Consider the following 26,767-nt stretch of genomic DNA (forward strand, 5'->3'; position numbering starts at 1 on the left):
GGACGGGTTCATAACCCAGAGACTGCCTATGCTATGGAATAGACTTCCCATACATGTCAAGCAGAGCACCTCACTGGCACTCTTCAAGAGAAATCTTAATGAGTGGATGGGAAATACAAACTTCACCCCGATGATCACTCCAGTGGCACTACTCGACAGAGGCACTGGGAACTAAGGTCAGGTGGCACGATGCCAGGGTAATCCTATGGGCTAAGTTTGTAAAGGCTCCAGGGCCATTATTCTAGCACACATCTATGAACCTATGAACCATGTAATATGCTATGCACCTAGTTCACCAATAAAATTTGAACTTTAAACTATGAATTGCAAAATAATAAAATAGTAGGTAGTCCACAGTTGAGTAAAAAATGGAATATCCTTTATTGACACACACAAACATTGTGTTTCAATAAAGGATACTCCATTTTTAACTCAACTGTGGACTACCTACTATTTTATTATTTTATCTTCTTCTTCTGTCAGCTTTTCCCGGTTAGGGGTCGCCACAGCGGATCATCTGTCTGCTCATGATTGGCAGTGGAGTTTTATGGTGTCGAGTTGCCAGCCTTCCATGGAAAGCACACACATGCATGCAATCATGGCTAGAGCCAATTTAGAGTATCCTATCCACCTGCAGCATGTCTTTTGGATGTGGGAGGAAACCGGAGCAAACCCACGCGACCACAGTGAGGACATGCAGACTCTGCAAAGAAGGCACCCCAGCCAAGAATCGAACCAGAGAACCTCTTGCTGTGAGGCGGCAACACCAACTGCTGCACCACCATGGTCTCCCATTTTTTTATTTTGTAATATGTATTTTAAAGTTCAAATTTTATTAGTGAACTAGATGTATAACATATTTCAAGGAGTGAACTTCACACCCTCCACATGGCAAAGTTTCTGCTTGGTTTAGGTTTAAGAACACAACTACAATAAGTTGAGTGGGAGGGAAAAAGAATTAAGACCCTTTGCTCTGAGATGACTGGATTGGAACTGCCTTAATGCAATAACAAGTCCTGAACTAGCCTGAAATACATTCAGTACATAAGAATGAAACTAGGGTTTTAATAAACAACAGTTAGAACACTTAAACAGCAAAATGTAGGACAATTATGTCCTGGAAATACTAATATAGGCTTAAAGATTTTAGCTAAAGAAGATACAGACTGTTAAAATGAATTTAAAATCAGATCAAAAAATGAAAACTTTGCAGTGTAGTGGTGTAGCGGTTAATGTTGTTGCCTCACAGCAAGAGGTTCTCTGGTTTGATTCTCAGTTGGGGTACCTTTTGTGTTTAGTCTGCATGTCCTCCTTGCAATAGCGTGGGTTTCCTCTGAGTACTCTGGTTTTCTCCAACATTCCTAAGACATACATCTACAGCATTTATCCCCGGATCTCCACTGAAAATAGTGTCCGTCTTAGCTGGACTTTCCCGGTCAACAAATATTAAATAAATAAATAAAACAATAAATATTTCTTTCTCTATGTGATGGAACATGCAGAACAATGTTACTCCTTAGGGAGTTAACCCTTTATTTCTTTGTGTCGTGTTTGTTTTTGGTACATTCTTAACACAAATTAGACACAACTGTCTCATTTAAGAATGGGACCTAAAAATGTAAGCAACCTACGTAGAATCAAAAAGTGCAAACTGAGAGCATAAAATCAACTGTGTATGTGCAAGATGGAGTCAAGGACAACTTAACTATCAGTGTAACATTGGCTGCAGTTCATCATTTATTAAATACAGTTTGCTTAAACTGTCTCTGCAGGTACTACTGACTCCTCTGATGGAAATTTCTGGATAGAGAACACGTGGCTGCTGTATGTCTTCATTGGATTGATTGTGGTTGTGACAGCCATCTGCTTCATTCTCTGCTGTTCCGTTAAAACATGGAAAGGTATACAGCATTCTCATGAATTTTAAGTCATTTGTCTTGGTTTTATGTATCTCAGAAAAATGAGCTTTATACCTAGAAAAATCAAATAACTATGTTTAATATCTGAAATCAAGCCTTATTATCGACAGAAAGTCCACTGATATCCCAAAAGTGCAATAACTCAAATCAATTTTTGTCTAGAGTTTAGAGTTCCTAAATTCAGGCAGTTATGAGGTTGACTTGTTAACTTTGATAAACCGTCAGTCATTTGTAATAGAGAAGCATTTTATATTCATGTATTTTTATATAAACAATTACTTTCACAGGGTTCTAACAGTTAACTTTCCAAAACAATTTATAACAATTGATATACAGAAGCAGATGCCAGTGTTAGGAGACGCACTCTTTCATAGTTAGATTTGTAGCATACAAAGTATTAGTACAAGTTAAACCAGAGTCTGGGGAATATTTTTCCTAAAGATCCTTTTCAAAGACCTAGTAAAGATGTTCACTATGGAGAGACAGAAAGTTGTCCTCAAATCAGGTGATCTACAGTCAGGAACATAGATAACCAACATTTCTGTGAATTTTAATTGCCTTTCTGAGTCTGACTTATGTATCATAGTTTTTTGGGAAGGCCAACACATTTCTCCAGCTGTTTAACATTCTTGCACACACTGCTACACAAACAGAAATCACTACACATAAAAACACATATCCGAGTGTCTCAGAAAATAAGCCCCTAAGGCAAAACACCTCAAAACCTAATGTCTTGGTGATAGGTGACTCCATAGTGAGACACATGTGTGTACCCCTCACTAGGCTGGACAAGGAGAAGTTCACGGTCAGCTGCCTGTCAGGTGCCAGGATCTGTAAAATCACACATGCACTCAAGTCACTCAACAGCAAGTACCTTTATGACTCTGTCATAGTCCATGTTGAGGTGAATGACTTGAGACATACCTCTCTGGATTATATGAAGATAGACATGACTGAACTCTCAGATTATGTGGCCCAGGCAGGTATAATCCTAGCCCTAAGCAGTATTCTACCTTCACACAGGATGATGCCACAATATAAAAAAAATAATAATCAATTTCAACAATTGGCTTAGCTCATGGTGTCAGTCCAGGGGGATCCAGTGTCTGTCAGCTTTGGAAGACATGGTCAACAGGCCATGCTGCTTTGCAAGAATTGGTCTGCATCTATCGCCTATAGGCTTTCAGATACTGGCAAAAGTACTTGCCTTATTCATAGTGCCTTTTTTTAGGCAATGTCAAAACAACATTTCTGACATAAAAAATCCACTTGAGATAAACTCAAGATTTTGATGCTTAATACTAGGAGTCTAAACATGAAACTGCAGTCCCTTGAAGCACTCCTCACCTTAGAAGATGCTAATGTCTGAGCAGTTATGGAGACATGGTTCAAGGAAGCACCCCAGCCATGTAATTACAATGCCTTCAACATGTTCATACCTCAAAATGAGCATGAAAGAACCAAAGGTGGAGGTGTAGCCATCTTCTTTAAAGCCAAGTACACCTTGAAAGTGGTCAAACAGTACAACTCTCTCGAACTACGCCATGCCCAATTAAGTATAGGTAAAATACCCTACCAGATCATTGCTAGCTGTAGGTCCCCCTCCATGAACCATGAAAAGCACACCAACTACCTGGACTTGCTAGAGTCACTCACCATACAGTCCAACACCTTAGTCATGGGATATTTCAACTATCCTTCCATTAAGTGGGTGACATACATGAGCACAGACATGCTCACCCAGACGTTTCTGGACTTTGTCAATACAAATGCTTTGGAACAGATAGTCTGCACCCCCACAAGGGGTTCAAATGTTCTAGACGTAGTACTCACCAACATGGGGGTCACTGCACTCTCCCCTGTGTGATGCCCTTCCTGGTAAGGTCAGACCATAAATCAGTCTTGTTCAAAGTAACTACTGAGCCTGTCACCACCACAGCAGCAAAAAAGGTAAAACAACTTTTCCAAAGCAAACTACAGTCTACTAAGGTATGGTATAAAAAGTTTTATACTCACCCCGCAATCACAGACGACTCCTATGCAGAGGTGTACACAAATGCCCTGTATAAACACTTAAGCAACTGTATAGACTCAGCTGTGCCTGACCAGATTAAAACCAGGTCCTCCTGAAAAAAACATGCCACCGTGGTGGACTGCAAGTATAAACAGATTGGCTTAATTCTTAGAATGTTTTCTGCTACTTTATGAATATAATATTCTATATGGCTGTTGTTATTCTCCATAAGGATCTGCACCCAAAATCCCAGTCTCTTCTTATTTCTTGAATTTATCCCCCACTTCATCATCATCATCATCATCCCTTTCCACTTTGAATTATGTCTGCTTGTGTTATGTATACGAGCCATAACTGTGTAGCTCTAAAATATCCCTTCAAATCAGGTAATCCTAAACCACCTTGTTCTATTGGAAGGATTGTCTTATCCCACTTGACCCTTACCATTTTCCCCTCTCATATAAAATCCTTCAATTCCTTATTAATTACTTCCACAATGTCTCCTCTAGTTGATAAAAAATATGCCTGACCTATATATAAAATTAAAGGGACTAAAAACATTTTCCCTGCTTGTAACTCGCTATCCATATCCATATACAAGAGCTTCCAGTTTCTCAGTTTTTGTATTTTCTTTTGTTTAGTTTTTTCTCACATATCATTAGCTGTCATAGCAAAATCCTTTCTAACCCACCCTCATAAATATGGGTATTGCTGAACCAATTCATGAGTGATTACATAGTTTACAGCTATAGCCTAAGTTTTGTGTTCATTAATTTTATATCTCAAAAAGACTTGCAACTGTCTCAGAATGTTCCACAATACTGAGATATCTTTTTCTGTTTTTATCAGATACAAAATAATATTGTCTGCAAATAAATCCAGCATTTCTTGATTACCATACCAATTATACCCTTTTCCCTTATCTTCTGAGTCCCTTATTTTCTTTGAAAATGACTCTAAATATGACACAAATAGCAAAGGGAAAAGAAGATACTCCTACCTGGTACCTCTGTTCAAACACAAGTTATTAGAAAGTAACCCTCACATCTTAATTTTGCCTTGGATCCCTCATATATCCTCCTAATTAATCTTTTTATTGTATCACGGAATGCAAATATTTCCATTGCCCTACTCATAAAATCCCAGCTTACTGTGTTGAATGCTTTCTCCACATCAAGACCCACAAACAACAGTGGTATTTTCTTACATTCTGCTTCCCTCTGGATCATCATTGTTCTACTAATGTTGTCAAATGTTTGCATCCCCTACACAAAAAACAAATTAATCCATATCTATTAATTTAGGCAAAACCATTGCCCTTTTTTAGCTATTATAGGCATAAATGCTTTATAATTATAATTTATAATTGAAATGGGCCTATGTGAAGCTCGGTCTGGTGGGTCTTCACTGTCTTTATAATTACAGCCACATCAGGTTTCTTCTAGAACATTGATTTTCTCTTCCGTTTAAAATATTGTTAAATAAAGCCTTCCAGGTCTTTATCATTTTTCCCTCCTAGCTTCCAAACTTCCACAGGAATACCATCTAGTCCTCAAGACTTTCCTGTAGATTGATTATACATCATTATTTTTATCTCATCTTCTATCATAACTGCCTCATCTACCTCTAACCTTGGCATACTTAAGTTTTCCATAAATATTTCCATTTGTGCTTTTTCTTGATTTCCACATTTCTCTGCTTTATAAAAATGTTCTTAAAATTTCTGAAATACCTCTAATATATGGTACAGGATATGAGGTTATTTAAGTTTGACAACAAGCCTTTCTACTTTCTGTTGCCTAAGGAATTGGGCTAAAATTTTCCATGCTTTTGACTTATCATCAAAAATTAGTTGCTTAAAAGTAATCTTTCTAAACTCATACATATTATCCAAATGCTCTCTTTTTTCTCTTCAAGACTCTGCATTTGCACATCTTCTTGTTCTGCGAAATGTTTGTTACCCTGCAATACTTTAATCTTTGTCAGCCCCTGTAAATAATTCTTGTTACTTATTAAACATATCTCTTTTTTTATTTCTACCATATATTTAAACTCCACTTTTATTTTATCTCACTCAGTATCTCTAACTTCTGAAGCAAAGTCTGTCTTCAGTAATAACACTTGAATAATTTCACTACCCATTCCTTATAATTGTCTCTTTTTAACAGGTAGGTGGGGAAGCACCAGTGTCTCATTTGTATTTCATTACCCTGCATTTTTCTCTTAGTCATTATTGTTGCATGATATGAAACAGTTATTGGATGTGTGTTGAAACTTTCAATTAAATGCACATGTTCCTGTGAAATATGATTTCTGTCTAGTCTAGCCCAGTTATTGTACCTTGAGGAATAATATGTAATGTCTCTCCAAATTACTACTACTGAATTCATGTTTTCCATACCAAATATTTTCATACATTTCTTCAGAAATTGACCCTCTTTTGTTGTATTTTCCCTTCTAGGTTCCCCAGATACATTCTCACTGTTGCAAATCAAGTGACAGTCCCCATCTATAAGTAATATTCCCTGTTGGAAGCTAGCTATTTCTCCCAGGGTTTTCTTAAGTCCATAACAGCAGTTTTAGGTAGAATATAAATACATGCAAGTATAATCCTTCTTCCCCTGCCAGTAGGCCCTTACAACCACAAATCCACCATTGCTATCTTTTTTCTTCCTGTTCTATCACTATTGGAACTCCTCCAGAAATTAGTATAAGTACTCTCATTTTCTTTTGCCCCTGATATTTTGCTGAATATCCATCCTGAAATGCTTTCTTTAGCAAATTCACATGCTCACTTCTTTCAAAAAGTGTCTTCTGTAGCATTGCTACTTGCACTCTGGATTTCTTACTATCATTCATTACTCTTGATTTTTGTCTATACCTGTGAGGCCATTCACATTACAAAATATGTGTCATATAGCCATTATGATAAGAAGCTATTATTTCCACATATTATATATGATAGTTAGTAATGTCTAATTCCAGCTTATGTTTTACATGCACCCACTTATGTTTGGCAGGTTGATCCTTTATAGAGTTGCTTCTTGTCATTTCCACTTGAACCTAGCTCACATTTTACAAAATATTTTGTTTTAATGAAAACCTTCAAGCAAAAAAAAAAAAAAAAACAAATACTACTCCAGAACACCCCCCATATCCTACTAACTTAAACACAAAAAACTGTGTACATCTTCAAATAGTGAAGTTTACCTCTCCTGATAGGAACAATTGTTCCATATTGACAGCTGCATCCACAGGAATTAACTAAACTAAAATTAAGGTTAGCCATGCTAAAGCATGTGTTACAGCTTGTGATCCTATTTACATTAATTGCTATATTTTCTTGTTTAATCTGTATCTCCTTTCCAGATGTGAAAAGCTGCTTATATCCTTACAGAAAACATTACCTTTTAGCCTTAAGAAAAAGTGCACAGCCTATCTTTAAATAAAACTAAATTATATATTATTCTAGTAAATGTATTAAAATATTTAGTTACTAGAGAAGATGCTATCTCTTATTCACTTGCAATAAGTTCAAACTTTATTTTTTACCTAGATGCTTGTACCTGACCTTTTACTTTTACATTTCTCTCAGAAAATAATGTCTAGGCCTCTCAATTTACTATCTTCACCTTTAGTCAGCTTGTTTCCATGGAAACAGAACTGAATGTAGTTGTCAACTAACACTGAACATTTATTTGCTAAAAGAAAACTATTCATTACATTGTGGTCTTTAATAAAAAAAAATAATTAATCCATACATTCACCTATGTAAAAGTAAATGAAAACATTTAAACTCTACATATATTATAAGCAGTGTGCTTTATACCCCATTTCCCACCCCAACAGCCCAAGATTACAGCCCATTAAATTAAATGTGATTTTCTCCACTGTTTCTTCTCTTTTTGCATTGCAATACCTGCATTTTTTTAAAACTAAAAATATAAAAGTCCTTGTTTATTTTAGTATCTTTATCACATAGAACAATTACTGAAAATACTTTACTGTATAACATGCAATTTACATCACGAAATGTTTTATAAAAATACTGTTAAGAGCAAAAAATGTTTTTCCCTACAGTTACTTTCACTTTCTCTCTCTCTCTCTTTTTCTTTTAGTGTCTTTTCAAACATTAATGACATGAAGTGGGGCATATGCCTGTCAGTCCCGCACAAGTTTAACAAAGTCAACAAAAATCCAATCTTCCTCACCCTCTTTTTCTTGTAAGGTTATATTTCACAAATGTAATTGATGATTTATAGTCTCACATTTGATAGGCTTCTTCCAGTTCATCTCCATCTTCCAACCACAGACTCCATTTCAAGTCCAACGTACTCCTCATGCTTCTAATCAACTCCTGTGCTTTTTTTCTGTCTCTTAAGCAATTTCATTTTGTAACATTAGAAAAGGTTTCACTGGCAAAGAGCTTTATTATGAGAAGAATAAGAAGCAGAGTCCCCTTCTGTTTGACAATTCACTTTTTATTGGACAGAGTTTTGTATTTCCTCCATAGTCTGTGCTGCATCTAAAATGACTTTGATCCTCCAGAAAAAAATATACTAAAGCAGCTGTATACAGCAGCTGGAATCTCACACATGCTTCTCACACCTGCCTCCAGACATTCTCTGATTACTGGGATATATTTGCTTATTTTGCCTGGTGTACAGTGAATAATCATTTTCCACTAACAGTCTATTGTCTTCAGTTTTTAATATTTTTCCTTCCGCCATAGTTTTTTCAGGATCATCTCTTTCTGTTTGTATAATTACATCTTTACTAATACATGTCTTGGTGCTTTCCTCATTGCCAGGTTTGGAGTATACACATAATGAGCCCTTTCAGTTAACAAATCCTACTATGGAATACCAGTCCAGTTACTTATTTGTATATTCACAAAATGAATGTAGTCTGTTCCTTCCAGTTTATCTTGTACAGCAGAAAATCTCAGGTTTTCTCTGCATGCTGTGTCCTCTAACTACAATTTTTTTGCAAAAGGTCTTCTTGAGCAATCTCATACTAAAGACATTCGACCTCTGATTTTTGCAGTTTTATCAGTTCATCTGAACATCTGCTTAAAGCTTCTTCCATTTTTTTTTCAAACTTTTACTGGAGTTGATGTACTTCTTCAGTGCTTATTTTATTTTAATCAGCTCTGAGAACTTATTTTTCCTCTAAATTATTGGAAGCCATCTCTCATACCAAAGCTGGATATTAAACTGCTCTTTGATGTACAGTTGTAGGATTTTTCTGAGTCAGTGCTTTTTCTTTACCTTTTCTAGATGATTGTATTTTAGGCTCTGTAATTTTGTTCTTTGCTGGCATCCAAGCAGTGCACCTACTAGTCAGTTACTGAATTGTACTAAAACAGGCAAAATTACTGTCTCTTGTTTATCAGTTTATTTTATCACACTGGGAGAGCTGAAATTAAGCTGTTGCCCAGTGTGCGGCAATCTTGGAAAAGCCTTCTGATCCCCATTTTAACCTAGTCGGGGTAATGAGGGAGCCAGAGCCTATCTTGGGACTTTGTGAGTGTAAAGAAATAAACAGTAATGGTGTGCTGGTCCACTATATTCAAAAGCAAAGACTCATTCACACAAAATACAGACACATAAGTGCATATTTGCAGGCTCTCTAGTTCATCTATAGTATGCCTTTGGGATGCGAGAAGAAACAAGTCACTGGGTGAAAAGAAGGAAGACAAGCAGCCTCCAAGCAGAGTGCTTGCAGGAACTGAAATAAAGATGTAAGCAATTCAATGCAGCATCACTAATTATTGCCCCTTGCTTTTTGCTGAGAGTAAATATAAGCCCTATTCCAAAGACCAGCGCAGAGCTGACACTGTGTTGTGCTTCAGGTGATATTTGGTAGGAAAGTTGTGCCTACTGAAAACTTCCCAAAGACAATCTATATAGAGTTGAAGTCTTTTTTCAAACCACTGAATATTGTGAAAGCTGGCACTGAGTAATCGTTAGCAGCTTGAACTTTTTTTTTCTTTAGCTGTCTACCAGGTCTGCCCATTGGCTCCTCTTCATTACCTTACAGCGAGCCACTCTGGCAGAATTACTGGAATCCACTCCCTTGCTTCCAAGGAAATCCTTCTCCTGGTGGTGGATTGCTAGATGTCCACTAGTGCTGCCACAATGAAGAGCATATGTGTTTCCACCTGCATACTCAGCCTGGCCAATGGCAGCTGATGTTCTGCAGGTTTGAACTCCTAGGTACCACCCAAGCAATGAACCAGTCACCCCACTTCAGGACAGGGCAGCTGACAATAGCTGCTCACTCCTATATCTGCTCACTTTTAACCACCATGTGCTTCTCCTACGAGCATACCTGCCGCTAGTTGAAAGTGGATCATCTAGGTCTTAATCATAACTTCTCTCTGCACCACAGGACTGGGTGGGTAACTTGAAAGGTACTGATATGATACCTAAGTGTATCTGTTCTGCTTCTCTTTTTGATGAGTTTAGCTCATGTGGGATAGTCTAGGATGAATTATATGAATTTGTAGTTTCCCAAGAGGTTGAGAGTTTTACTTATTATAGACAGAATATCAGTTTTTACTCTTCTTGTCCAGTGCAAGTTACCTGCCATGGATATATATGGCTTTTCATAATCAGAATTCATCTGCCTAGGTGCTTTTATATTTTACAAAAATCAAATGGTCTTTATTGCTGCCTGATATGTTAACTTTGGGGAAAATGGATGAAAAGCTACTTTGAATGAAACCATTTTTAATTTCTTCATTTAATTATCTTATATGATCTAAACACAACTTTGTTAATGAAATGAACTATAACACAGCTTCAAATCCTTTAAAGGCCACATTATTTAATAGTGAGTTCGTAAGTATGTTCAGCATGACTGATAATATAGACAGTTGTTATTTAGTTTCTGCCTGACTCATAATGAAACCCTCCTCTTTTTCTAGATTCTCTACTTCTCTAAATATACCTAAGCTTTTCTGGGACTTTGTTTTTATTAATACTTCCAAACAACATATTTTTATATTTAAAATATGTTTCTGCTCATGTAAGAATGAACAGAAACTTAGACTGTTACTTCACCTCTACGGCCATTGCTGTCCTTATGTTAAAATGAATGTACACTGCAGTTTTGTACAGACTTTTGCACTTTTCTTTGATTGTCGCCATTTCTGTGTGTTAATATTAATATTGCAGCTGCTGTAGTCAGTCCCCTTAACCATTACATTTAAGATTCTGTCATCAGATTTTGATGTACATTGTTTCAGAGATTGTGAGATCAGATCTAAGCTCCACTTCCTGAGTAGTAGGAGTGGATTGAGGGAAGTAGTAATGGATGGATCCACTCTACAATGCAGTATGAATTCTAGCGATACTCTCACCTTTAGCGGCATCAGGCAGCAGTCTGACAAGTTCGTACCGCAGCTATTAAGCTGGATCAGCAGACCTCATTAGTAAAGTGTCAGTCATCCTAATCAGACTGCCAAATGACAGTTTGTGTGGATTAGCAACTGGTTTCTACTCTACTATGATCAAGAACCCCAACATTATAACTTCTGTTCTTCATTCAGACGTTTTTCAACTGTAAGATAACCATTTTGCAATTAGCCTTATCTACAGCATTGTTAAGCATGCATTCAAAGGTGTAGCTAGATACACATCCCATATGCTACTGCAAATACCCTTTAGAAAATAATTTATTTATTTTTGTGGAAATACACGGGTTACAATTTTAATTTAAATTTAAAACGTCTTGATGAAATTTGCCATAGTTTATGGTTATACATTTTGTTATATATCTTTTGTTTCAGAATACATGGTTAACTATTTTTTTAAGCTTATTTCCAGACTTTATTTCTAGCATTGAAAAATGTATGCTGCCAAAACAGACATCATCTGTGATGAATTGGGAATTGTGCACTTGTAGATCTATACTCAATTATATTTGGGTACAAGTTAATCTACAGCTCTAGAAATCTTTATTATGTCTATGATCATATTAATATCCCCTTTTATACAAACTTTCAATCTGTTGTTTATTAAGCCATCATAATTTCAGATTATCATAGCCTGCTCCCATGATGCAAAGAATAAAAGCTTGACTACAGCCTAGGTAACCCTGGGGTCAATTATCAGCTCAGGGACCTGATGGAGCTGGCAGAGGAGGATGGAAGTGATCTGCCACTACTAGCTTGTCTATCCTGAGGGGAGGGAGATAAAAAACGCTAGTTTGCCATTTTGGTGACACTTAGCATGAGCACTGGGTCTTGCACCTGTGGAGCATGAACCTGTAAAAAGTGCGTTTCCTTGGTGCACAACACAAAGCTGGTGAAATGAGAATACAGAGGCATACTCCCTGCTGCAGACAACATGCAACAGAGCTCTGAGAGCAATCATGACGGGGGACTCCACTGGGGGATGGATAGGCTACTCTGCATGATAACAGAATCAGCAAGCTGACCCTCACCTTACCCTCCAACCCCTCACTGTTGAGGAAATGAATGGGCCAGTAGACCTACCAGGGCAGGAACAATTAGGAGGTAGGGTTCTTTCTTAGCCTGAAAATGCCTGGCTCCACCTCAGCCCAAATGAGTGCAGGTAGAGGAAGCATCAGGTGAGGTCCCTCAGAGAGCAAAAAATAAAAAAGAAAAACAAGACTGTCTTAAATAAATTGTGCCAGTTTCTCATTCAATTCATAGATGTACAGCAATACCAGTTTAAAAGTGAACATCTTACATCAACTGATGTTTTCCCATCCCCAGTCTTTTACTATATATTACAAGGGATGTTTCTAGAAGTCTTTTACAAGTGCACAAACCCATCACTTTGATGTAATACAGCTGCTATGAATACTTTACTCCTTGCAAACCTTACCCAGTAGCAAGATGTACCTTGCTTTAAATTTAGACTCTTAAAACCCCACCTACCCACCTTATCTCCTAATAGAGTTTAAATCCTTGAAATGTTTCACCCTTTACCCTTCTTTGCAACACTCCACCAACACTCCACCTTTTCTAGCATGAAAAATAACTCAAAATGCCGCAACTCTTAAAGTGATTTAACAATCTTTTTAATATTGCCTCTGCAATGCTGCTATGGTGCATAAACCACCGAATATCATCTCTGCTCATTAGGGAGCATTTTCTACAGCTTATCTATGATGAAAACACTTGAAAAAAAGTTTCCATGCACTGGCATCACTGAGGAAAAAATGTAAACTTTAACCTTAATAGTGTCAGTGTAGGAAAAAATGGTGTTGCATTCATAGACTTTAATGGGCATGCCACCTCACTTGTGCAAACGTGTTCCATTAAAGCCTGTGGACACACCTTAAGCTATAGACTATAAGAACACAATAACAAAGTCTAAATTAATTTGGGCTATGGTTTAATAAAATGTTTACAAAGCTTTTTACTAAAACTAACCCAAATACATTAGGACAGACGAGTGAAAATGCATCACACCACTTGATTCATCAAATGTAGATGGAAATGTTGGAAAATCAATTTAAAACAAATCAATATAAAAGAAAGACCTATGCTAAATGTAAGCATTAACTTAAAAAGTACTTGACTGGTACATGTCCTGTCAAAGGTATAATAAATGTTCGCCAGATGTATTTAAACAATGACAACTTGGTAAACGCCTGTATTTGATTTCATTAAGCGGTTACAGTATATGCTATTTCAAAGGAAATGCTGCAAAATCCTCTGCAGGCCTGAAAAAAGAGACTTCTATAAAGCAGTTAAAGGTCAGAAGTGTAATGAAAAGTTATAGATTATTAAAAATGAATGGAAAGTTAGTGATATTACTATTAGAGACCTCTGCAGTTCTGTTATGAAGCAGTGCACATGGTACCAAAGAGTTCACCCCGTAGGTGCACTGTTTGGTCACTTGCCATGTTATGTGACAGCAACTGAAAAAACACCAACATTTGTGTTGTGCACATGGGAATACAGACTTACTGAGACTGGATTTATCAACAATGTAGGCTCATTGCTTACCAATTAATAGCAGGAAGGTGTAATCATCTGTCTGGTAAATATGTACACTTAAAAGGGTTTACTATCAAAATCGCGGAAATTTCAAAACTGCAAACGTTGATATCCTTGACACATTTCATCGCCTCATGAATATTAATGAGGTCTGATGATTGACACATACCATCAACAGTTCGTTTTCAATCTTAAGGTCGACAGTTGCCGTTTACAGACATGCTGCATTTCTCTGCCCTGCTGATGATCTTCTGTATTGCCATTCACTTGACTGTCAACATACCAACTGTTGCTCCTACCATGTTCAAACAGGAGCAGGACAGTCAACTGATTTTCAAGATTTTGATTGTAAACCACTTAAAAGTAAGCAAAAATGTATGAGAAACATTTCCTGTGTAGGACTAATCACAGTAGCATAGACAGAAAATAACACATCTCTGTCCACTACAGAACAATTGCAAGAATGGACTTTTCCTTACCTGTTCTGGAATGGCCAGTGCAACACAACAGGAAGTCGTACTAGGCACCTGAGACAGGTGAACCATAAGAACAACAGTGTTCTTTGGTGTAATCATTTAACTAGACAGGCAGTGTTGCTGCCATTTCCAGGATGTCCCTGTACCATCTGAATTTTAATCATCTGAATAACTAAATAGGTCTGGTTCTTTCCCATCTCGTATCACTTAGTTTTCCAATGATAATGGAATTCCCTCCTGCTACATCAGTGAAAGATATAGTAGGTGTAGGTTTATCAAATCTAAGAGAGCTTTGCCTTGACTTATCGTCTGGTCTTTGTACTGTAAGGGGAGAGGGCTAACAGTCCAAAATCCTGAAGACCAAAATCTCAAAAGTTCAAAATACTGAAAACTCAAAATCCTGAAAAAACACAGGATACCAAAACTTAGTACATTCCAGCAGAAGTACATACAGAAACAAATAAAAGACAAACCATATTACTCCTCGCCAAGTATAAGCAGGTGGGGAAGCCCCTCCTGCACCCCCCATTGGGGGGATGTACCCCCTAACACCCCCTGCTACTTAGTGTAGTGAAGTGCAATCTTGGAGTTGATATATTTAAATAGCAGGGGGTGAGGGGGCCACAGCTCCCCACATGGGGGGTGCAGCGGGGCTTGCCCCACTGTGTATAGTTGAAGAGTAATATGTTTCTGTATGTACTTGTGCTGGAATATAGTAAGTTTTGGTATCATGTGTGTTTTCAGTATTTTGAGTTTTCAATATTTTGAACTTTTGAGATTTTTGTCTCTGGATTTTGGTCTTCAGGATTTTGGGCTTTCAGGATTCTGTAGCACTTTATATATATATATATATATATATATATATATATATATATATATATAAATATATGTAAATATGTTGTCGTAAGGCCTCCACATCACCCAAAATTTCTAATAGTATTTTATAATTTTTTCTACCTCGGACTGAACTCTACAGTGACTGCCTTGCTAACATGATTTTGTTTTTTCAGTCTTTCTTTCTTTTCGAATGCCCTTTGCATCCCCATAATGTGACTAGCCTGGTAGTTTGTTCCTGCATTCTCTTATAATAACAGTTGTATGAATCTCCAGTTTCTTAGACTGTTTGGTGACACAATTTTTGTTATCTGTTAGTGAATGAAAAGGCTTCTACATCTTTTGTCAGATGCAATAGCAGTGCCAGTTATGTGTGACTGACAGCTAACATGCCAAATATGTGCTAAGGGAATTTCAAGGAGTATCTGTTTCATACAAATCTTATTTTCTGCTGCTACATGGATAATTACAGCATTTCACTGTGTAAAATAAGTGTAATTACTGTTTTTTTTAGTATTGCAGAATAATTGATAAAAATGCATCTAACAACACACTCATTGGAAACACATTTCATTTTATGTATAAAAGTGATTTATGGTTCAAGGCCCCATGATGTTAATGGGATAAAGACTTGATTATGACCCATTTGAGCTGTATTTGATGAATAACATGGGTAGTGGATGGACTTGGCCGGGAAAGATAGATCTGATTGGTCAATGCCAGCTTGACCATCCTTGGGGGGGAAGGAGATGACATCATGTGACTGCATTAGTAACAACTGATGGAGCCCAGGCATATCACTGACAGTAAGGGCTTAATGAATTTTCTACTGTCCATGGCTGGAGAATTTATAGGCTGTAGAGTGCATGTGTGTTTCCCTGAGAAGCCATTATTTGAGTGTACTGTAGTGTTATTAGAAGGACTGATGCTATGTTGGTCCCCATGATTTTTCTGTCCAGTGTGATTGCTGCAGTCAGACTCCTACTGCTTTGGTGGGACATGGTGGCAAACCTAACTCAGAGAACAACTGGCCCATTGGGGTCACCTTAGAGACAGGGATGGGGAAGCCAATGAGCCTAATGAGAAGGAATAAATGGGTCATAAGGGACTGCTACAGTTCAGGACAGGAGGATTGCTGAGCTCAGACTACCTGAGTTCATAGTCCTTGTTCATCCCAGAGGAATGAACAGGCCAAATGGGTGGCAAGTAGTAGCGCCATTGAGGAGATTAAGCAGACAAAAAAAACAAAAACAATAGCAATTTATAGCAGCCAGACAAAATTGCAATAACATTTGTGACTGACACTCTAAAATGTGGTCACAATGCATTATTTATGTTTTTTTTTTGTACAAAACATTTGAGATTGTGGTACATTGGACTGATATTCTGAGATACACTGATCTTGGAGTTGGAATATATACACAGCAGGTGTGTTGGGAGCACAGCCTCCAGGTTTAAGGAGATGCATTAAAAAGGTTTTGGAAAGTTTTGAATTTTAATTTGTGTGCTTGAAGTCACTAAGTAATTACTAAATAACCACATTTATGTCATAAAGCCATGATTTATATACCTTTATTGACCTTACCAAGAAAAAAAATGTAAAATTCTGGACAGTGGTTTAAGTGCCGATACCGAAAGAATGCTGTCTCCCCTATATCATGCAAGCTGAAATATATTCCTTTCAGAAACAGTCTGAGAGCTGAACTGGAAAAAAAGGCAGGACCTTCATGATCTGTGGCAAGAAAAATGGAAATTAAGAAACTGAAAGACAGTGAATGGTTTCAAGGCACTAAACTATTCTCTAAATTATTATCATATGGAGGAAAAAATAATTATGGGATGTGACTGATTACACTGGGAGAGAGGTCTGTCAGTAAAGGAGGCAGTACTAGGCTTACTTTGAAGTATCAGACAGTATCCCCCTTCTTTCCTTCTTTCAGCTGCTGCTGATCTGCATCGGGTATTTCAATATGTTAGTCTAGTGATGGTATCTATCGATCCGTGGTGGTGCAGCGGTAGCATTGTTGCCTCACAGCAAGAGATTCTCCCATTCGATTCTCGGCTGGAGTGCAGGGAGTGCCTTCTGTGTGGAGTCTGCATGTCCTCCCCGCAGTCGGTTGACATTCTGAAAGACATGCGTGAATGGGCGTGCCTTCGTTGAAGGTTGGGCATTGAGCTGGCAACTCTGCACCATAAAAATCTACTGCCAATCATTAGCGGACCGGAGTTCCGCTGTGGCGACCCATAACTGGGAAAAGCCGAAAGACAAACAGTCTAGTGATGGTATCTACAATATCCAAGATGGCTGACCCTGAGGAGAGGACAGACTTACATCATAACATTTTTTTTTGATTTTCTTAAGCATGTAATTCTTAACCTGTGTACAGCAGCACCTTAGGGATGTAGCACCCTCTCCAAGCTTCTGTGATGAAGTGCACATTAAGATAAAAAGTTTTTTTTTTCCCTCAGAAATTCTCCAGATAACATTTTCACAGCTATGTTCCCAGCTGGCCATTATGATCCAATGACCAAAAGCTCCTGTCTGTCAACAAACCTATCAAATCTGCCTGGCTCTGTCTGTACTCGTACCCTATTGCTATGGCCTGGAATTCCTTATCTGTATCCATCAAGTCAATATCCTCCCTTCCAGGCCTTCAAAATCATTCTAAAACATCTCTTAGCCAAAATCTGTCTCTGTTCTTGCTCAAAACTAGGAAAAACTATATTTTTAAATGTGAACAAATACCAGTTCATGCCTTACACCTCCTTACTCTCCTTTCTTCACTCACTTCCTTACTTCTATCAATTTCTCTCTTGGCATTCTCTCTAAATATACCATAAGCTGGCTTTTCTCTCACTTTGTATAGCAATTCCTGTTTGTATTATACTAACTTACTTTTAATTTCTCTATAAACTGGCTAAAATTTCTCTAACCATTAAATAATTGTCATATAACCTGTATCAATTCTTAACCAATGTTTTCATATTATGTATAATTTAGTGTAATTATTTAAACTGTAGTTGCTTTTTTGTATTATTTTTAATGACTGTAAAACTATTGCTATTGTTATGTTTTGTAATACTTTGGAGCTTTTCTCCCCTGGCCTCCGCTGAAAATGGGCTCCTACCTAGTCGGACTTTCCCAATAATCAAATGCCAATAAATAAATAAATCTCTACTGCCACTGTCTAGTTTGGCAGCATGATTAATCTTAAATTACCCTATAAGAACAGCTTATAATTGTATAACCTTTAAGAGTAACCTTAGTGAAGTTGTATTTGACTTTGTTGTAATAATGAATGTTCCTATTGTACAAACTGGTCACCTAAATGTATCATTCATATTTTATATTTCTGTATTTTGTATTTGTACATTTTGGAGCTTTTCTCCCCGGGCCTCCACTGAAAACGGGTCCTTTGGGCCCAGTGGACTTCCCTGGTAATCAAACTGGAAATAATAATAATAATAATAATAATCACTAGAAGATTGCTTTGTGCTAAAGTGGTACGTAAACAAGTTAGGTAGTTGCAACACTAGAAATATATTTTTACATGGATAAGCGAGAACATAAACAAGTAGATCTTCTTTAAGGCAACAATGGTGATGGTGTAGAGAGATTTAAAGAGGAATCAGGCAAAATGTGTGAAACAAAAAAGCCACAGTAACTTAAGCAAAAAATACTAGTGAACCATTCTTAACAAATATGAATGAGGCAGAGAAGAGTTGTGGTTATAAAGGTAATGGATAACTTTGTAGAATTTGGTAGATTTAATAATACACTGAGGATGCAGGAGCAAACAATTCAGTATACATATTTAAATTAGATTTCAAAGAGGCATAAAGTGTAAAAGTGAAACCTGATCATTTATGACTTATAAAGACAGAAGGTTTATGACATGATACAAAAAGACATACATCAATGACAATGGATTATTTTCTGGGTGCTCTTTTCCTATTCCTGCTTCCATTAAGCCTCCTCCAATCAGACTCAAGCACGTATCTACTCCATTAGTGCAGCCATCCGGAAGGGTTGTCATACAGGTAGGTATGAGGGCAGTTTATGCCATAATCTGGGCTGCTTCTTCTGCATGTTTGCATGGAAGGAAGGGAGACCTTGTCCCACAGCCCATATCAGTTTGGATTTCCTCCCTCCAACCTGGTATTCCTTGTTGCGGAGCTAAAGATCATCAACTTTTCCCAAACATCAGGCTGCATCATTCTGGGACAGGCACTTCTGTAACTCTAATCCCACTGCAGGGTGAGTGATGTGAGTACGGGTGTTATGGCAAGGGCCTCCTACCCCCTCACCCCAAAGTGCGCATGCTTACACACACACACAAACACACACACACACACACACACACACACACACACACACACACACACACACACACACACTTAACTCCAACATCCTGGACCAGCTGGTGGACACCCCAACTAGGGGAGCCAACATCCTGGATCTGGTGCTTACCAATATGGGAGACCACTGTAGCACCCTTACTGTGAGGTCTCCCCTTGTCAGATCTGACCATGAATCAGTCTCAATCAAAGTAACTATCACACCTGCCCTCCAACAGCAACTAAACTAAAAATCTTCTCCAAAGCAGATTATATCCATATAAGGAAGGTACAAATAACTTCACTATACCTCCTCCCTCAGATAGAACTGGCACCTATGCTTTTTACAAAAACCTCTATAACTGCATTGAAGCAGCTGTATCTGATAGGACCAAAACAAGCTTTTCAAGGAAGAGCAAACTGCCTAGTGGATAACTGCCATTAACAGGCTTTACAATAAGAGGAAGAAATTGTTGTCCAAAAGTAAGAGGGAGCATGCCCTAAACTGGAAATAGTCCCTCCTCAGCTTAAACAAGCAAATAAGACTTCTTGTGAAGTCCTCCAAAGCAAACTATGAATCCAAATTAGCTTCCTCAACTAAGGACAACCATAACACATTCTTTAGTTACATCTGTAGCCTAAAAGGAAAGGCTCAGATTTGTGTCAAACTGGTAGTTAATGATACCACATATACTGAGCCTGTATATATTGCTAACCTGTTAGCCAACAGGTTATGTGAAAACTTCGCTCATCTGTCCCCACCACACATACCCCAAGAAATTCCTTCCACCTGCCCCCTCCTTGTAAATCTAGAGAGCAGATCGAATATGCCATCTCTAAGGCCAAAAACACAGCATCTATGGGACCTGATATAAACCCAGGATGTGTCCTTCATGGGCTCCAACAAGAACTAGCAACACCAATGGGTACTCTTTTCAATTATAGTCTAAGCACCGGCGTTGTCCCAAATCAATGTAAAATGGCCATCATTATCCCCTTGCACAAAGGTGGTGCTTCCACTGACCTCAGGAACTATAGACCTATTAGCCTGACTAGCCTTATCTGCAAGACCATGGAGTAAATCATCATGACCTTATCAACAAATACATAGGTAATCTCTAAACACTTGAAAGTACCCAATTTGGATTTGTCAAAGGAAGATCGTGCCTGTTATACCTAGTGAAGTTTGAGACAGTCACGAGAGCCGTGGGAAAAACTGTGCACACAGCCTACCTGGACTTGGTCAAGGCTTTTGACACTATTTCCCACTTAGGCATTATTGACAAACTCACCCAACTAGGTATCAACCCTTATATCATTAGGTGGGTCGCTAATTGGCTCACCAATAGAACCCACACAGTCAAAATAGGGGAACCCACCTCCAACAGCAAACATGTAACCAGTGGTGTTCCAAAGAGATCAGTCCTGGGACCTCTACTGTTTAGAATCTGTTTGTCCACAGTACAAGCAAAAACTAAAGCTCTGTGGCAAAGTTTGCTGATAACTGCAAACTGGGAGTGGTCAGAATCCCCAAACAATGTCAACATCCTACAAGAGGGTCTTACACAAACAAATGATCTGTGCCAAAGTCATGGCCTTAAACTAAATGAAACAAAATTATCATCCCTTTTAGTAAGAACAATGTTCCATCTAACTACTACATCAATAGAAACATCCTAAGCATGCACTCAGTGATGAGAGACCTGGGCACACAGGTTGACAGCAACCTTACATTTGATCACCATGTCTCCACAGTGGTAAGAAGGACAGTCTGTATTGCTCATCTCATAAGTAAGGGCATTGCCTCCACAAAAAAAAAGAAGTTATAACCTCGCTGTACTCTTCCCTCATCAGGCCAATAACTGAGTACAGCACCCCTTTTGGTATGTACCTTTCCAAGCACCTTCAGCAATTGGAGAGACCACAAAGGTTCCTCACAAGGAGAATTCAAGGTCTTCAGCATCTGTCCTATGTGGATCAGCTAAAACCACTGTCACTTTACTCTGTTTCATACAGACTGCTCAGAGACAATCTCTGCCTTGTGTATATGGCAATCTCTAAAACTGCTTTATTGAAATGCTGTCTAATGGTAAATGTATTACTCGCTCTAAAGACCTTAACCTGGTATGTGACATTAATAGAACCTGCTGGAGGGACAGATTTGTCTCCCAGATGTTACCACACCTGTGGAACACACTCCCAATTCATGCAAAGCAGACCATCTATTTGGCCCTCTTCAGGTGCTGTCTGGACGATTTGATGGGTAACCATAAATTCACCCCAGATGTTCCACCTGTGTTTCTCTTGGACAGGGTCAATGGGTGCTGGTCATGGAAACAAGGACAGGACTTGGCTAGGTTTGTAAGGACCTGGAGGCCATTAGCCTAGTAACTTCCTATGATCCTATGATCCTATGATGTAAACCTCTTTTGCAACATCCACCGAATTAAATAAAGCTCATTCCTGTCCATATTCAAGTGCAGCATGGATCGATGGGTGGGTAATAGAAAATGTACCTCAGGACTGCCCCCTCTACTGCTAATGGACAGAGGAATCTCCTAAATGCTTTATCCCACACATGAGTCCCTTCAAATTAGCTATGGTATGATCCCAATTATTTTCACTACTGGAAATATATAATTATTGACCATGGGATGAGTAAGGCCAATCTAACACCAAACAGGAGAGGTTAAAGTACCAAACAGGAAATTGGCTTTGCTTAAAATGTGTCACAAGGGTAGTTAGCCTAGTACTTATCTATGAACCTATAAACTGATGAACTAACCCATTTGATGGAACCTCAGTATAAATAAACTATGTAAAAAGAGGAAGAAACTCATAGTGTGCAACAGCAAACTTAACACCTCATTAGTAATATCAATGAAAAACTTAGAAACAAAATCACATCCTCTAAAACAAGCACAATGCCACCTACACTAAGGATAACCACTAAGCTTTCTTCAGCTATATCATAAACATTAGAAGTAATACTTAGCAATCCTCTAATTAATACAAAATAACACCACATATTCATCCCCTGAAGGCCTAGCAAATGTACTAGTGGACAAATTCAGGTCAAATGTTACTCCCTGATCTCCCCCAAACTTTCCACAGCACATTGGCATGCCTACACCAACCCCTGATCTCCTCTTAGCAAATTCTGAGTGCTGTCTCCAAGACTAAGAACACATACTTCATGAGTCCAGATAATGTGCAATGCTGTATTTTTGTCAGCACCAAACACTGCCTGGCAGGCCAGTTCTAAGCGCATTCACTCTCAGCCTTTCTATTGGATTCATGTCAAAGGTATGGAGAACTGCTATAGTCATTCCACTTCATAAAGAGGAGATCTATTATTGATCCAGGTAACTATAGACCCATAAGCCTCACCAGCCTTATCTGTAAAGCTTTGAAGCACATTGTTATGGAGTTAATTAACAAAGGTACAGGTAGTCTTCATACACTGATCCTAAACCAGTTTAGGTTTGTTAAGAGCAGATCCTGCCTTCTAAACCTGGTGGACTTTTTGTACAAGTCACCAGGGCATTAGACTCAGGTAAATTGGTCCAAACTGCATACCTAGACTTGGCCAATGCATTTTTTCCACCATCCCACATTCTGGCAGTATTGATAGCTAGACTAGTTAAAAGTAACCTCCTTTGTTACCTACTGGACAGCAAACTGGCCCACCAACAGCACCCAATCTATTAGTGCTGGAGGCACATAATCATGAAAAGGAGTAGTTAGCAGTGGTGTTCCCTGGCTTCCATCCTGGGACCTCTCCTCTTTGGTATCTACTTCTCTGATATCAAGGCTGACACCTACAGCCTGTGACTGGTGAAGTTTGCTGATGATTGCAAACTCAGAGCTTTTCATACATTTCCCCACTGACTTCCATATTCTCCAGAAGGGCCTAACATGTACACACACACTAACAAATTGTACTTAGACCGTAGATTGAAATAAAATGCCAAGAAATGTAGCATTGTGTCCTTTTGCAAACCCAGGCACCTATGCTGCTATTACATAGGTGACACCTCCTTAAAAACTGTCAGTGTCTTTAAGTACTTAGGCACTTTGTTAGATAACAAACCATGTGTTAACTCTTGTTAGGATGTCCTTTTATTTATCCAGATTTATGACTAGGGGCATATCTTCTAGATCCAAGTACATCATCCTATAATGCCCCCTTCTGTATCCACTTGTCTTTGTATATGTTCCAGGTCAATAAACCACAGCATTTCCTTACTAAGTCAGTTAAAGACATGGTTTTCCTGAATTACTGTGACTGCCGTAAAGTGCTTTCTCTCTTTCCCATTTCCTATCAACTTCTGGGAGAAGACTTGTGTCTAGCATACACAGCCACAAATAATCTGGACCTATGCGACCTCCTACACACCCACAAAATTAAAACACCCTAAACATTTGCTCAAGAGCTCTAATCTTCCACCAAAACATAAAGAAGACCTGCCAGTGAGATAGATATCTATCATAGAGAATCACTCTTTTATGAAACAGACTCTCCTTGGATGGAAAGTAGAGTAGCATTCTGACCCTTTTCATTACCTGGATGTCTTGATGGGCAATCATAAGTAGACTTCAGTTTGGACCCTCAAGCCCTTATGGAAAGGGGTAGAAACTAGGTATATTGTACTTCATTCTGATGGAGTCTGATATTAATTCATGTCTTCATAAATTCTAATTGGGATATTAGTCTAGTAGTAACCTATGAAAACAACTGCATAGGACCTCAGATTGTACACCACTAGCTAAATCACACACACACACACACACACACACACACACACACACACACACACACACACACACACACACACACACACACACACACACACACAAACATGCACACACACACACACACACACACACACACACACACACACACACACACACACACACACACACACATACAGACACACACACGCAGACAATATTCTGAACTCCAACATTATATTGCAATTAGAACAGCAGATATCCCAGAAATCACAACATTATCAAAACAAAACTTCTCCTGCCCAAATCAGTAGTAACACTATTAGTAAGCATAAATGTTGCTGCATGGTCAGTACTACCCCTCTTCCCAAGTTAAATGAGAAAAGACACAAGAAAATAAACATATGCAATACAGAGAGCAATCAGCTAGGGTGACTCCACATATGTACTATTTATTATTTTTTTCATAAATTTTATTAAAAAATCACACATTGATAAACAGTAAAAGGAACAAGGAAAACCTAATCCATCTATCCATTCACAAGCCCTTTTCCTATTGTTTTGCACATGGGGTCAGGTATCACTTAAACAGTGACAATCATCTAGAGCCAAGTTTCCAACCCTGCTGCATCTGTTCTATACCACACACACACACACACACACACACACACACACACACACACACACACACACACACACACACACACACACACACACTCACATTCACACCTATGGCCAATTTAGACTAGCCAGTCAACTTACTCCTCATGCAGCAAGTGTAGTAAAATTATATTCAAAAACTAACAAGCTCAACTTCTCTAAATAATAAAATTAACATAATGGAACAATAGTATCAGTGTAATCTGTATTCAAATGGTAGTAACAGACACAAATAAAATATGCACAGTCAGTGACACAACAGGTAGCACACTCACCTTTTGTGCAGAAGGCTGTGGGTTCTATTCCCACACCAGGTAGATAAATAGCTAATACTATAATGCAGCATAAGGGGGTGCTGTTGACCTTTGGATGATAAATTTAACTAAGGACCCATGGCATCTATCAAAAGGAATAGGGGAAGTTCCCCAGTGCCCTGGCCAAATTTCCCCTAATAGTATAAATACCACCTTGGGTCTCCCCTAAAAGAATCTGCGAGCCTAGTAGGACTTAACAAGGCAAGCATAAATAAGTAAAATTAAAACTTTATAGCTGACAGGTCTAGGTAAAGTATATTTTATCAAACAAAGGTATTTCATGCATGCATACAGACAAGATGTCACTGAGCAATACCCATCTTGTACTTGGTTAGCATCGCTTAACACCCAGGAATTTAAAATGTTCTGCTGAGTCCATTACATTTGTGAATTATGCAAGGACCCAACTGAATTTGTACAGATCTTGCCATGAATGGGATTTACAGAATTCCAGGAGGAAGTGATAAAGATTCTGGCAACCATTGCCATCTGCAGTATCCAGTCCCTTAAAATAATACACCATGACAGCAAATCGATGTGGTCAAGTTCTAGCACAGTTTGGGGTCAATACAGAGGCTGCCTGTTCTAACAGGTCCACTAGAGTTTCTTACAGAATTCACACTGAAGTGCAGGACCAAAATTTCCAGGAAATTGTGGGATTCAATGGTCCAGACCCAGAGCAGCAAGAGAATCTAGTACAGCCTTTTCCCACACTGTTATCACCAGAACTAATATCCTTCTTTAAAAAAAAAAAAAAACTTTATTGAAAACATTATTGTAATGAACAAATATTTTGGAAAAGATTGAACAAATTGATTCTTTTAAAGTACAATATTTAAAAAGAGAAAATATTAATACAATAACTATAATAACACAGAAAACTATATACAGTGATGTTCACTATATATCAAACAACAAGATCAGTTAAGTTAATATTTTTGTAGAAGAAAATAAAGATAAGGGGAAAAGGATAAAAAGAAAGATTACTGCATTAATCATTTATCCAGTTCTTTAACTAATAATGTATGTATATTTTTCCATTTGTAATATAAATTTGTATTCCTCACAGATTTAGATTTAATAGTCAACATATCTAACTTAGATATTTCCAAGAGAAGACCTTTAAATTCTTTAGATGAGGGAACAGATGAGGACTTCCAGTTTTTTTGCAATTGTTTTCCTGGTAATGGGCAGTATAGACCAGAGCAAAGAATATTTGCTTTTATTTATACAGTCTGGAACAGGTGTGTTGAGTAACACAAGTGATTTTGTAAGCACAAAATTGTCTGTAAAAAAAATGTTAACTTCTTCCCAAAATTTCTTTCATAAGGCAGTCATAAAATATATGGTTCCAATCAACATTTGTTTCTGTATTACATCTCCAGCAAACAATATCTTGTTTTGTTATCTTACTCATTTTCTGTGGAGTGAGAAAAATCTTCATGTAAAGATTCTCCATTTAAGAGAAGAAGTGGTTTTGCTGGCTGACTGAAGGAAAT

The 26,767-nt window shown here is 38.0% G+C and overlaps 1 protein-coding gene across 1 annotated transcript in view; it reads left to right on the forward strand.

Moving 5' to 3' along the window:
- Window positions 1–26,767, forward strand: part of LOC122802119 (B- and T-lymphocyte attenuator-like) — a 607,855-nt gene that overhangs the window by 464,652 nt on the left and 116,436 nt on the right. Inside the window, exon 4 of the mRNA XM_044071802.1 lies at window positions 1,773–1,901. Coding sequence (XP_043927737.1) covers window positions 1,773–1,901 — 129 coding nt within the window. The remainder of the gene's footprint in view (window positions 1–1,772; window positions 1,902–26,767) is intronic.

Source organism: Protopterus annectens, chromosome 5.part0 (genome assembly GCF_019279795.1).
Source record: "Protopterus annectens isolate FY-2018-M chromosome 5.part0, PAN1.0, whole genome shotgun sequence".
NCBI classification, from domain to species: Eukaryota; Metazoa; Chordata; order Ceratodontiformes; family Protopteridae; genus Protopterus; species Protopterus annectens.